General features: G+C 38.7%; 1 protein-coding gene across 1 annotated transcript; it reads left to right on the forward strand.

Annotated features, from left to right (window-relative positions):
• CNIH1 (cornichon family member 1) lies at nt 1-13,888 on the forward strand. The gene is made up of 5 exons (XM_087820389.1): nt 1-112; nt 4,786-4,854; nt 9,433-9,545; nt 10,597-10,740; nt 12,983-13,888. Exons 1-5 carry the CDS (start codon nt 32-34, stop codon nt 13,008-13,010), a joined length of 435 nt encoding a protein of 144 aa, XP_087676515.1. The 5' UTR covers nt 1-31; the 3' UTR covers nt 13,011-13,888.
• Nucleotides 13,889-14,143: the final 255 nt, after the last annotated feature.

Here is a 14,143-nt window from a genome sequence, read left to right on the forward strand (position 1 = left end):
CGTCGCCGCTCGCTGCTCCTCCTCCCCGGCCATGGCGTTCACGTTCGCGGCCTTCTGCTACATGCTGGCGCTGCTGCTCACCGCCGCGCTCATCTTCTTCGCCATCTGGCACGTGAGTAGCCGGCGCCGGGGGAAGGAGGGCGAGGCGGCGGCGCAGCGTCTTCGCGCCCCCGGCCCGCGGTCGGGGTGGCAATGGACCCCTGAGGTCCACGCGCCGGGGGGCGGGGCGGGGCGGGGGTGGCGCAGGCCGCGCAGCCGGGGGTCTGTGCTCTCGGTCCGCAGGCCCCGGGCTGCGGGTCCTGGGAGAGGCGGAGCGGGCGGTGCTCGCTGGATGCGCCGCCCGCCCGGGCGCAGGCCGCGCGCCGCTGCTCCTCCCGGCGGGGTGGGGCGGCCGCGCTCCGGGCGGGTCCCGGCGGGCCCTGCGGGACCCCGCTCCGCAGCCGCGCGCTCGGCCGGCCCGCCCGCCGCGCCGCACCGCACCCCTGCCGCCCGCGTCCCGCATCCCCGGGGAGGGCGTCCAGGGCTCAGGGAGGCGGGCTGTGGACTTAGCGGAAATGAAGTTCTCCGAATTATTAATACAGATTGACTTTCTTTTCGGGTTTCCGCAGGAGTTTGGCCCAAATGAGAGAGTTATACCTCGCTTGAGGTGAATTTCCGACTCTACTTTCCAGCACTGGCTGGGTGCTCTTCAAGGAGGGTCTCTGTTTTCGGGTTGTTTCCTAGTGAACTTTGGTGCACCCTGGATTGATTACTCTGTTGACCTCATCTCCGAACTTTCCCCCTAAATCACACTTTGACCGCCAGAGTTTCTCAAAGAGACGTCAGTCTTCCTAGCCACCTCTGTGTTCTGGGTAGCTTGATTTAGTAAAGGTCGTTTTGATTTGAGTTTGAAAATGCTCGGAAGCCTTAAGCTTCTCTAGGGAAGTTTGCTTTCTCTTTCCCTTTTGCTAACATGCTGCAGGATAGAAGCCCATCCTTGCTGGTCCTATGGAAGGAACAGTAAGTTTCCTGTGCGTAGTCCTACAAGAGATTTTTTAAAGGATTCCTGTTCCTCCAGCGCAAAATGAGAAGCAGGCTTCTGGAAATCAGCATTCATTAAAAATTTATCTTATATTTGCTTCTCTCCCCCCACCCCCCCCAAGTCTAGTATCTTAGGGAATATTGGTTTTAATTTGAATGATTGGGCATGTTCACTGTCATGTAAATTTTAAGTCAGGTTTTATGCCCATAACAAGGATTTGTTTATGGAACATAAAGGGACAGGATCGTTTGAATGGCAGCAGTGTCTTGTGCAAAAATAATCTCAAAGTTGGAGTGATATCGCAAACCCATTTCCTTTTGCTAAAGGGTGTGATTATGTTTATAATTGTTGAGAACTCAACTGTTAACGCAGTGGGGAATGCTTATGTCCGCTGTTAAATAACTGCTCCTTCAAAATGCTTTGTGAGTAGGAACCAGTAACTTAAAGAGCATTTTAGGCTCTTTGGTGGAAGAACACTAAAGAAAGATAATTTGGGATGCAGACTAGCTCCGTTTTAATAAGCCTCTGATGAAACTGAAATGTGTGGTTCCCTTCCGTCTCAGGTGTGGATTTAAGTCATTTCCTGCTTGATGGGTGCTCTTTGTTTTCTGAGTGATGAGGATTCTTAAAAGAGCTGTGGATGGCCTTTTTTACATTTTAAGTCCTAATTTAGCACCTAAAAAAATTGTTTGTACTCCACATATTAGAGGAGAGCTTTTATCCTTAGGGATTTCTTAATAGCTCAGAGGATTATGTGTCCTTTGGGAACAAATTGAAAATTCTAAATAAGTAAATGGTTTAAATTTTCCTATCTACTCCAGAACCTTCAGTTTATTTTCTTAGGTAGTTTAAGTATCTGTGAGAAGACTCATTTGGAAATTTCAAGTATAACTTCATAAAGTCCTGTTTACTTAATCATTGTATGGAGGATGTTTTTTATGCTGATGGTGACATCTGTCAGTTCAATCCTAATTTATGTGATTGAAGCTCTGTGGAGAATAGAGTTGGGAGCACAGATTTGTTTGAAAGCTAAAAAGGCAGAAGTCATTCCCTAAAGACGTGCATCATATTCGGGGGTATCCTGAATTGGATAGTTTGGTATTTTTAGGGATTTATCTGTTTTTATTGTGTTTGCACTTCTGTGGTAAATTTTGTGAACATCCTTGTCCAGGCGCACAGTCACAAAAGATTTGACAGCCACTAGTTTAAGAATCTTCTCAGAAGAGTTTTCAAAACTAGCTTATAGTACTTAACCAGGAGCCCATTCAGCTTCATACTCATTAAAAGATCCCTTAAAATCACCTGAAGTAAATGTTTAATCAAAAAAAGGTCAGTTTTAAAACAAGTCTTTTATCTGCTATTAAACTGGATCTTGTTATAGGCAAGTAATTGTATTTGTGATCATGGCCCTTGTCTTGAACTTTATTACTAAAATGCATTGGGGATATGTCACAGCTAATGTCAGGTAATTGACTAATAATGTCCATAAATAATCAGAAATTAGTATCTTCTAATTGCATTTATATATATATTTTTAATATATCTTTATTGATTTCAAAGAGAGGAAGGGAGAGGGAGAGAGAGATAGAAACATCAATGATGAGAGTCACTGATAGGCTGCCTCCAGCACGCTTCCAACTGGGGATTATTCTCTCAACCCTGGCATGTGCCCTGACTAGGAATCGAACCTCTATCGCCTGGATTCTAGGTCGATGCTCAACCGCTGAGCCACGCCCATCCGGGCGCACATTTATATTTTTAACATTTATAATGTTAGGAATCATTAGCAGAGGAAAATGCCTTTTGGTGAGTCCTGTACTTTTTTTTAGCATAGGACTATGTTTTTCCCTTTCTTCTTTTTTCCCTCCTTACATTCAATAAATATTGATTGAACACTTAAGTAGGTTCCAGGCACTATTTTAGGCCCTGGGGCATAGCAGTGAAAGTCTTTGCTTTCATGGATTTTATGTTTTAACGTTTAATTATTTTCTTTCGTTTCCTGTTTCTGTTAGAATTTTTATTAGGTCAGGTTGGTGAGTTTTATGACATTCTAGAAATTAAAAAAACACACACAACATCACCTTTTTATGGAGCGAAGAACCTTAATAGGGAAATAAACCAGCACATTAAAATCTAGAAATATATGACTCCTTTGGTTACTGGTAATATTGAATAACACTGTCATACACATTAAGACACTGTTCGTAACCCACCAGAGGAAGGGCGGATTAAGTTATCTGTTCCCTGGGTGACTAGGGGCAGGAACTAAAATATCTCTCCCATAAACTTGTGCCTTTGACTTCTTACACTGATATCTGACTTAACACCACAAAATAGTGCATGGACCATTTTGATTTTTTAGTACATTTATTTATTTTTTATTTTTTTAAATATATCTTTATTGATTTCAGAGAGAGGAAAGGAGAGGGAGAGAGAGAGATAGAAACATCAATGATAAGAGAGTCATTGATCGGCCGCCTAGCCCGCAACCAGGGCATGTGCCCTGACCGGGAATCGAACCCCGATTGCCTGGATCCTAGGTCGACGCTCGACTGCTGAGCCACACCCGGCTGGGCATGTACATTTAAACTTTGAAGTTTTGTGTTTAGTGACCCTACATGTTGAAGCCACATTTCTCTAATTAGTCTGGACAAAAGCATTTTTGCCATGTATTTTAAGTGGATGCGATCTCTCTCCCCTGATCACATTTATAACTGTTTAGCTCACCACCCTGTGAGAAACTGGCCTTACCTGGGCTTACCGTCATTCAGTCTTTAGTTTGGTGACCAGATGAAATGACCCACACGTGGTAGGAATATGCATAGGACATAAAAGGAGGTCAGATTGATCACTTTTATAGTGGCCTTGAACAGGGTTCTGCTCTTGCCTGTATGGTGCCTTCAGGTGAAAACAGAACAAGATGCCTCTTGGGGCAGAAGAATCCTCCCTCCTAAACAGACACAGCCTCTGGATGCAGAGCCCATGCCAGGGTGCTTGGCAGCAGGAGCATGGGCTGGCTAGGAGCCCCAGGTGGCCTTTTGTCCTGTGCAGAAACTGCACTCCTGTATGTGGTGGTCCTGGTGGTGAAGTTGAGTAATCCCTGGTGTTTCTCTATTCTCAGACCATTTCTTGCATTTTCAGATGGAAGCAGGACTTCCAATGTATGTGTTTGGGCACAAATAGGAGAAATGAAAAACATGCAAATCCATCTCCTGTGTCCCACTGAACACTGTGACGAGGGAGGGGCATGCACAGATGATAAAAACACCTCACCCTGAGGGGCACAGTCTGGTGGGAGACACAACCTGTATGTAAATACTCTTCTCCAGTGCGAGAAATGCCATATTGGCAGCAGCATTATGAAGCCCTGTGCTATGTGGAGATTAGACAGATAGGCGCAGCCCAAGGGAAGAGTTGGCGTAAGTTTTTTTTAGGTTATAGAGGAGTTTTAATAAATAGTTTTGGGTGGGGCAAACATCATTTCAAGTGAAAATAACTTGAAAGGCATAGAAAACAATTGAAAATTGAAGGTATTTATCATAGTAATATCAGATCATGTTAGCGATAATGTAAAAGTATTTTCGGTTTTTTGAGTCTCATTCTAGTTATTAGCACATACTGAGTTTACTTTAAATCGGTGTATATGTAATGTTGGTACACTTCTTTTGTTTTATTAACTTGATTCAATTATTATTTGATGATGGGGCAGGTTTATTGCCTCTTTTTATTAAAGTGAGAGGTCCTAACTTTTAATTTTATTTTAGATTATAGCATTTGATGAGCTGAAGACTGATTACAAGAATCCTATAGACCAGTGTAATACCCTGAATCCTGTAAGTTATAATATCGGATTTTTCTTTAGATTTAAAAACTGTTTTTGCTTTTAACTTTATAATTTGAAAATGGCCAATATTCTCAGTAGCATGGTATATTTGTACTTTTTGAAACAGGCAGACTTTTAAAAAATATTCTTTTTCCTGTCCTGCTTGACTATTCTGACTATTATTAATCTGCTGGTGATCTTGTCAGCTGTCATACTAACATTCTTCCAATCTGCTTTTTACATTGTCGGCCAAAGACAGTTGAAAAGGTCAAAAAGATTAAAAGAGTCAAAATTGCATTAAAGGTGTGTACTGCTTTTTAGTTTAATGTTTTACTGCTACATTCATTTCATGGGGAGGGTTAGGGCATTTGTATTTGTAAAATGTTCTGTTCAGTGTGCTCGTTCATATGCCTGTTGAGGTTTATGATTTCATGAAATTTCATATTTTATGCAAATGCTTGCTGGCCCAGTCAAGTAGGGAAAGCTGTTAAATGCTTATGCATTTTTAAAAAATGTGATGGTCATAGGCACTTCTGTATTAAATTATTTGGTGCAGTGTTTGACAGTGGTTAACATAAAATGACTTTAATAGACAGATTATTCACCTGTTGTTACTGTAGGGCATCTGTAGTGTCCTATCTAGTTTTATCTTTGTTTATGTCTGCTCTGAAATTAATTTTTAAAAAAATATATCTTTATTGATTTCCGAGTGAGGAAGGGAGAGGGAGAGAGAGAGATAGAAACATCAACGATGAGAGAGTCATTGATAGGCTGCAGTCCGCAACCCGGGCATGTGCCCTGACCGGGAACTGAACCCCGATTTCTTGGATCCTAGTTCGATGCTCAACCGCTGAGCCACGCCCGACTGGGCTGAAATTAATTCACTGTTTCAGCTGATGTTTATTCAGAGCCTTTTTAGGTGATAGCTCTCTTCTTCGGCTCTGGAATCTTGCAGTAATGCTGCCAGAATTTTGTGGATAGTAATTTGTATACAAGTATCTACATAGTTATTTCTAATATATATCCACTCTAAATTTCTAAAACAGACTGGTCTTACACCAGCTTCTGAGTTATGGGTTTAATTATAATGTAGCTCCATGTGCTGGGGGGTTCTCTCTCTATTTTTTACTTCATTTACTAACCTCATTTAGGAAGATTCCCCTTTAGCCTGTAGTGTTTTTTTGTTTATTTGTTTTAAAAAAAACGTTTTAAAAATATTTTTTTATTGACTTCAGAGAGAGGAAGGGAGAAAGAGAGGTAGAAACATCAATGATGAGAGAGTCATTGACTGGCTGCCCCCTGCAGGGGATCCAGCCCGCAGCCCAGGCACATGCCCTGACCAGGAATCGAACCATGATTGCTCAGCCGCTTAGCCACGCCGGCTGGGCTAGCCTGTAGATTTGATTCTCCCTAGCTGGTCAGAAACTGAAAGGTGGTTTGTAAGAAAACAGTGGGTATGTCTTAAAGAAATAGTATACAATAATTCATCTTTAAAGATTCCTTCATGAAGATGAGAATTTGTATAGACTTTAGTTGTGTAAAACTGTAATTCACTAGCTTGCTAGTAGGATTTTATTTGGAAAAGGGTCTATAACAGTGATTTTCAACTGGTGTGCAGCAAGAATTTGGAAAACATGCAATACCTATTTAGTCAGGGGCACTGACCTCTTTTCTCTTAGGTTGTCAAATAAAAAAATAACAGTCAGCACAACAATAGCTGTCGGTGTGAATGAATCAAAATTACACCTATTTTTTTCCGATCAACAAAAAATATATCTTTTTGGTGTGCCACAAAATTTTAGTAATTAGTTTATGTGTGCCACAAGATGAAAAAGGTTGAAAGTTGCTGGTCTATAAAGGTATTTGCTACTTTATTATTGTTTCCTAGATAAATATGAATGATGGAATAGATTTCTAGTTTGGCTTTACAGAACTGTTACACTATGACAAGTACATGCATTTAAAAGTATTAACTTACTAGCTGTTTCTTTGCTCTTATGAAACAAAATATGAGATGATGGCCTTCTCATTGGAAAGTAATAATGATCATTGGAAAACATCTTAACATATTGTTGAAACTAATTGTTACAAAGAAATTTAGAAACTGAAATTTCTCCTTTTGACAGCTGTTTAATAATAGTATTCTGTCTTCTTTGGCTTTCACTACTTCAAAAAAGCAAATGATGAAGAGGATAATAATAGCTGAAATCAGTGCTTTCTTGGTCCCAGGTTCTGAGCTGAGCATCTTTACTTGGGTTTTGTTATCCAGTTCTCGTGACAGCCTATTTTCATGAACAGGAGAGTAAACTGAGGCTTAGCGAGATGTAAGCACTTAGCCCAGGGTCACACAGCTAAGGTGTAACCAGAATTTGAACCCATACAGCCTGATTTTTAAGCTCAAACTCTTATATTTTCCTAATTTACTATAAATTTAAGAGGGACTAATTTCATTTTAACATACAACGTGTGATTTCTGGCTTTTCTTAATGGAAAGAAATTCTCGCTTAGAAAGGACAAGTGCCTGGGACATCCTAATGTTGCAGGAGGTTGGTAGGAGGTTTTTACACAAGCACAAGTTGTGTTTCAGTAGGGTGCCGATAATTGGCATAAGAGCAGTGCATCTGACAGTTTTCCCTATTAAAAGTTTGTTCTGACAATTCTGCCAAAGTATGAGGGAAGGCAAATATCATTATTTTTAAAAATGTGAACCTTAACTAGAGAATACTATGATTTACATGTTTAAGTGCTATCATTTCAGCCTTATTTGCATGAGGTATTTTTTTCTGGATACTGGTTTTTGTGAAAATGTTGGTTCCTAAGTGGAATAACTTTTGTGCCACATACGGGAAGATTTTGTCATTAAAGAATGATCAGAAGGGACTGTTTTTTTATGATAGGTGCATAATAAAAGCTGATTTTTTTTTTTTTAATTTTTTTTTGTGAGGAGGAGTGTGGCATTTGTTTCATATTAGAACTGGTAGAGTTGCAGATTATTTTCACTGTTACTAAAGTAAATTGTTTAAGATCAATAGGGATACTTCCAAAATCATTCCTCATACCTCAGCCTGTAAGTGTAGTTTGAAAACTTGCATGATAATTTGTATTATTAGATATCAGTTGGCTTTTAGAGGGCCAATTTTAATTTTCTTTATTTAAAAGAAAATCCCATAATTTAAGCTAGTATTGTAAACAGAGCTGTAGTGGAACCCCTAATAAAATGTCTTTTGTCCTGGTTGTAACCACTGAGTTTTAAAGATTTCTTATGGACATTTTCTTTAGAGACTGTAGATGTTTAACTTTGATGTTAAGTAAATGCTGGCTTAAAGGCTCATGCTATTTACAAGTTTATATACTTAAGTTTGTAGAAAATATCTGGTTGTTGGTGTGGATTAGTTAGTTTTACTGGGATTTCATTTAAAATAGTATTCATTGAAAACTTATCTCTATACCTTTCAATTGGAAAGGGTAATTTGGGAGTATTAGAAAACGGGCTTGAATATGGAGTATAACTATATTATTTCTACAGCTTTGGCTTCCCCTCAGGAAAGATCTCATAATGTGGAGGATTTGTGTAATTTTAATTTGGTATGATACAGACATTTGAGAAACTGCTTTGCAGCTGTGACTTGTAGGTATTCCTTTGGCTGCAACTTGCAATGAAAGACGTTGGTATTTTTATTTACAAAGTCATTAGTCTGAAATCTTTGGGATGAGAAAGATAATTTAAAACAAAGCATTAACTTCTAGTCATTTTATAAAAAGCATTTTGCCTGAATTAATTTTTCCTCACTTAATACTATCAAATACCTACTGTGAAAAGATTTATTTTGTTTTTGAGCTCTGTGCCTTTGCGAGGCTGCCCTGTCTGTGGCCTTTCATTGGAAAGCAGGCTTGAAGAGACAGGAAGGCTGAGTAAGAATGGAAGCTCAGGAACTGGGAAAATTCCAATTTTTTGGGTCAGAACTCAGTCTTTTCCCTCCTACATTGCAGAAGGCACATCGTTTGTGTTTTGCATATTAGCATTCTTTCCTCCCTGACTGTCCTGAGATTATTGGCTGTTGGCTTTCCATTGAAAAATTAGTTTGTGGTAATGTGATGTGGTTTGTTAAATACTGTATATGTAGCATTCCTGGTTTCTGCTAAAGGCTTAAAAACACTAATGTTTAAACTTCTAAAGCAGAGTTTTGTTTTTGTGGATTTTTTAATATCATGTTGCATGTGATCAGATACCTCATTTTCTATTTTTTTTCAATGTTGAATGATAGAAAAAGTATTTCGATTAGCAAATAACTGAACAATCTGGGTGGTAACTTTATATTATATAACCTATTGCTTTAAGAACTGAGTTTTAAATTTTACGTTTTATCTTACTCTTTTAGTGCAAGCTATATCCTCTGATCCGTTTGCTTGCAATCCTGCTTTTGGTAAAAAGTTAAATGTGGGAATGAAACTCAGTAGCATCTTTCATCTTTGATTCTCAGAAAACAGTAATTTTTCATTATGGAAATTCGGTTGGCACCTGCTTTCCAAGTTAGCAGTTGATTGAATGCCCAGGCATTTTGGTAACTGGCTTGTGTTTTCCTTCCAGCTTGTGCTCCCAGAGTACCTCATCCATGCTTTCTTCTGTGTCATGTTTCTTTGTGCAGCAGAGTGGCTTACCCTGGGCCTTAATATGCCCCTCTTGGCATATCATATTTGGAGGTAATGCTTAGATATACTTCTAATACTTTTCCTAATTAAATTCTAATTATACTATGGTTAATACAGTTAGCTTACATGCTGGTCACCTAACTGAAAATTGAAAATTAGTTGGCATTTATTTTAAAAATCAGGTAGATGAGCAAATAACTGATTTAATACCTCTTAGAGAGTTTACTTTATTACTCTTTAAAGGGTTTTTTAAATGAGGTATAACTTATATACAATAATGTGCACAGTCTGAAGTGTCCAGCTCAATGAATTTATACATATGTACACACCTGTGAGACCACTGTGCAGATCGAGACATCCAACAGTTCCAGCCCCCTCCCAGTCAGTTATGCCTGCACTTCCCAAAGAGAACCACTGACCTCTAAAACTAGATTAACTTTGCCTATCTTTGAACTTCATATAAATCCGTATGTACAGTGTGGATCTAACTTCTTTCTCCATGTTTACTTTATGACTTTAAATGTGGTTATTTATAAAAGATACTCATGTTTCATAACTTATAAAAGTTCTATCTGATCTATATAGAGTTAGAGTTTTTGTTTTAAATAGACATAAAAATCACATTGCCCTCGATTTTAGGAAATGTATACTGAAGAAGTGTTTAGGGGTCAAGTGATAGCATGTCTCTAGCTGACCCTGAAACGGTTACAAAAGAACGTGTATTTAGAGAGAACATGAGAGAGAAGGGTAAAGCAGGTATGGTAAGTGCAAGTATTCGGACTGTCAGGGTGATGTGAAAGTCTAAAATTGTTAAAATAAGTTTAAAAAAATCTTATTTCCTTTTTACAGTTATTCCTGTTTTTCTTGGATTTCTGATAAAGTGTAGAGGAGAGCAGATGTGACTTGTTTAGCTATCCTGTTCTGCTCATTTTAGGGCTCTAGTTTTAAAATTAGGACGATAAAAGGAAAGAACTCCATCTCTAACTAAAAGTAATCTTCCCTGTCTGGACCACATCTCGTAACAAATATTAGGGGAAACCCTCCTTCCCATCCTGAAGCTTTGCTCCCTTTCCAAGCGGCTAATAGACTGTGTTTATTACAGGTATATGAGTAGACCAGTGATGAGTGGACCAGGACTCTATGACCCCACAACCATCATGAATGCAGATATTCTAGCATATTGTCAGAAAGAAGGATGGTGCAAATTAGCTTTTTATCTTCTAGCCTTTTTTTACTACCTATATGGGTAAGTTTAAAAAATGAAATGAAAATAATGATACTTCACTTTGCCTCCTGAAAAGTTTGCAGATTGTTATGATCTTAACACCTTAGAATCCACTTGAAGAATGACTCAGTCAGTATCTTGAATGGTGGGAACTGGTAATGACTGCACACCAGCAAGTCCACACACACGGAATGTGAATATATGGTACTTGTCAAGATAGCCAGCTGGTGTCAGGACTGCTGCTTCCTAAGTTTTCAGATTTATTCAGTGAGTGAAGGACAGTCCTCATTCTCCATGGTGAAATGATGGCATTGGGAGGGTATTACTTGGTACATTTGTTAGAAAAAGTCAGTCTCAAGGTTGGGTTTAATTTTTTCCCCTGTCATTCTTCATAAACTGTACATGCTCTGCCCTTTATCTTCTAGTTTGCTTGATCTGAATGGGATGGATGAAAGAAGCAGTTCTATCTTACAGGATGGTGCAGTTACCAGTTTTTCTCCCTTTCTACCATGATAGACTCATGTCATTCCTCTAGGCCAGGGTTTCTCAACCTTGGCACTGTTGACATTTTAGGCTGGATAAATCTTGGTTGTGGGGAGCTGTCCTGTGCATCGTAAGATATTTAGCAGCATCCACATCCTCTGCCCACTAGCCAGTAGCATCCTCTTCCCCAGTTGTAATAACCAAAAATGCCTCCTGTGGGGCAGAATCGGCCCTGCCTGAGAGGCACTGCTCTAGGTGTGCTGTAGGTGAAATAAAATGGCTACTTGTTAGAACTAGAAGATATTGTCAGGTGTGGAATTACAGTTTTTGTTTAAGCAATATAAATACACTTTTCTCATCTTTTATTGATTTATATTTCCACCTGATTTTCAAAATATGAAGAAAATTAGCTCTATGAGATGAAATCGTTATAATAATTGGCTTCCATTTCCTCTCCTGTTTGTTACTTGAAAACTTGCTCACTATTCTATGGGAGGCTTATATTCATAGTTCTCTATACATCATATAAATTTCCATTGTAGAAAAGAATGCATGAAGGGCTAGACTGGAATTTAGGAAAAAGTTGTTCTTAAGCTCTTAGAGATTATAATTCTGAAAATGAGTATCCTTTAGTGTATCTACAGGTGTCACGCATGTGAAACAAAGATAGTGAATCACTTCTGAAAAGTGAAGTTCCATGTGTCATTTGTTCATTTTTAAGTTTCTGAAACAAATGTCTGGGACAGTGCTGGCATATAGTAAGTAGGCACTTAAAACATTGTTGAAGAAATTAATGATTGGATAAATGATAAAATTGGAGATGTAGTTGGGAAAATGTTCACCAGGTGGTGGTGGCACTAGGACATTTATTTCTGTTTAAAATTGTCTGTTTAGTGCTCAACTCCTTGGTTTGTATTTCCATTTAGAGATACATGATTCTGAAGCACCCTTTTTCCATATCACTCTTTCTATAGAATTGTCTGGCAGTCCTTAAGCCTAAATCAAATGGATATTGCTTTTCATTTTGTTTGTCCTCTATTTTTAATTTTTTTAAAATGTTTTTATTGATTTTTAGAGAGGAAGGGAGAGAGAGAGAAACGTCAATGATGAGAGAATCTTTGATTGGCTGCCTCCTGCATGCCCCCTATTGGGGATCCAGCCCACAACCCAGCATGTGCCCCAACTGGGAATTGAACCGTTGATCTCTTGGTTCCTGGGTTGATGCTCAACCACTGAGCCACTCCAGCTGGGTTCCCCAGTTTTTTTTTAATCCTGCTGTTGCCTAGACCCTTTCACTAATGGGAAAATTCCTTAATTGACCATTCTTATCTGTAAGATGGGGATAATAATAGTACTCGCCTCCTAGGACTGCTTGGAGGATTCCAGGAGGTCATGTGTGTGAAAGACCTAACGGCCTGGCAGGAAGCAAGCCCTTGGAGATGCTCACTCCTATTAATAGACCCAATTCCCAAGTAGTGGGCTGTTTGGATTTCTCCAAGCTCAGATCCCCCTTTAAGCTTTCTGCTGTGCTTTTCTACTTGCTAAAATGGGAAAGGAAATAGGGGACAACTACAGCACATGTACCAAGCCAAGTCCTACCTTAGGCAAAAGCCCGTAAATGCCAGTTAAAATCATGTTGTGAACTTGTCACTGATCTTTTTCTTTTCTGTGATGGTGTGATACCACAGACTTGTGTAGTGTATAGAACAGACTCAACTTTTTGGTGCTTTTAGTTTATAATGAGGAATGTTTAAATTAACAGCCTTTTTCTTCTTTTCAGCATGATCTATGTTTTGGTGAGCTCTTAGAACAACACACAGAAGAAGTGGTCCAGTTAAGTGCATGCAAAAAGCCACCAGATGAAGGGATTCTGTCCAGCAAGATCCTGTTTCCAAGAGTAGCCTATGGAATCTGATCAGTTACATTAAAAAATGACTCCTTATTTTTTAAATGTTTCCACATTTTTTGCTTGTGGAAAGACTGTTTTCATATGTTATACTCGGATAAAGAATTTAAATGGAATTACGTATAAATTAATATAAAGTGCTTACCTCTGGTGTTGACAGGTTTGAACTTGCACTCCTTAAGGAACAGCCATAATCCCTTGAATGATCGCATTAATTACTGACTGTCCTTAATCCATCGGAAGCTTTTGTTTATAGGAACTTGTAGGGCTCATTTTGGTTTTATTGAAATGCTATCGAATTACAAATTAGCTGTAGACACCAGGTGCTTCTGATGAACTGAAAATATATACCTGATCTGTGGGAAACTTCATGGGTTTCCTCATGTATCATGTAGATGATTGTATATGGATACATTAAAAAAATAAGAGTGGGATGTTTTCCCTTTAACTTGAATATTATCCCTGTACATTGCATGAATGAGAGATTTCCCATATTTCCATCAGAGTAATATACTTTAATTCATAAGCATAAGTGAATAGGATGTAAAGACATATGCTGAATTACTTATGAAGAATGCATTTAAAGCTATTTTAAATGTGTTTTAATTTGTAAGGCATTACTTATTAAGAAATTGGTTATTATACTTATTGTTTTAATCTGGTGGTAAAGGTAGTCTTAAGAGTTTGCAGGTACTTCAGATTTACAAAACGGAATGAAAGAGAACATTGTAAAACCGTTCTGCTGTTCCTTTAGTGCAATACAATAAAACTCTGAAATTACGACTTATTTTCAGTGCATTGTTTTAAAGATTATAAATAGCGATTTCATAAACTTGTTTAATCCACAATAAAGACATATTACTGTCAATTTTTTTATAAAATAGAGTATTACATTGTTGTTTTTTTAAATACCATGTCTGGATCAAAAAGCAAGATGTTTAAGTGACTAAGCACATTACCCTCTCTGGTCACTTGTCAAGATTCATAACCATTGATGGCACCGCATCATTTTTCTTACCAATTTCAAAAACTGGC

Source organism: Miniopterus natalensis, chromosome 1, assembly GCF_054644295.1.
Source record: "Miniopterus natalensis isolate mMinNat1 chromosome 1, mMinNat1.hap1, whole genome shotgun sequence".
NCBI lineage: Eukaryota > Metazoa > Chordata > Mammalia > Chiroptera > Miniopteridae > Miniopterus > Miniopterus natalensis.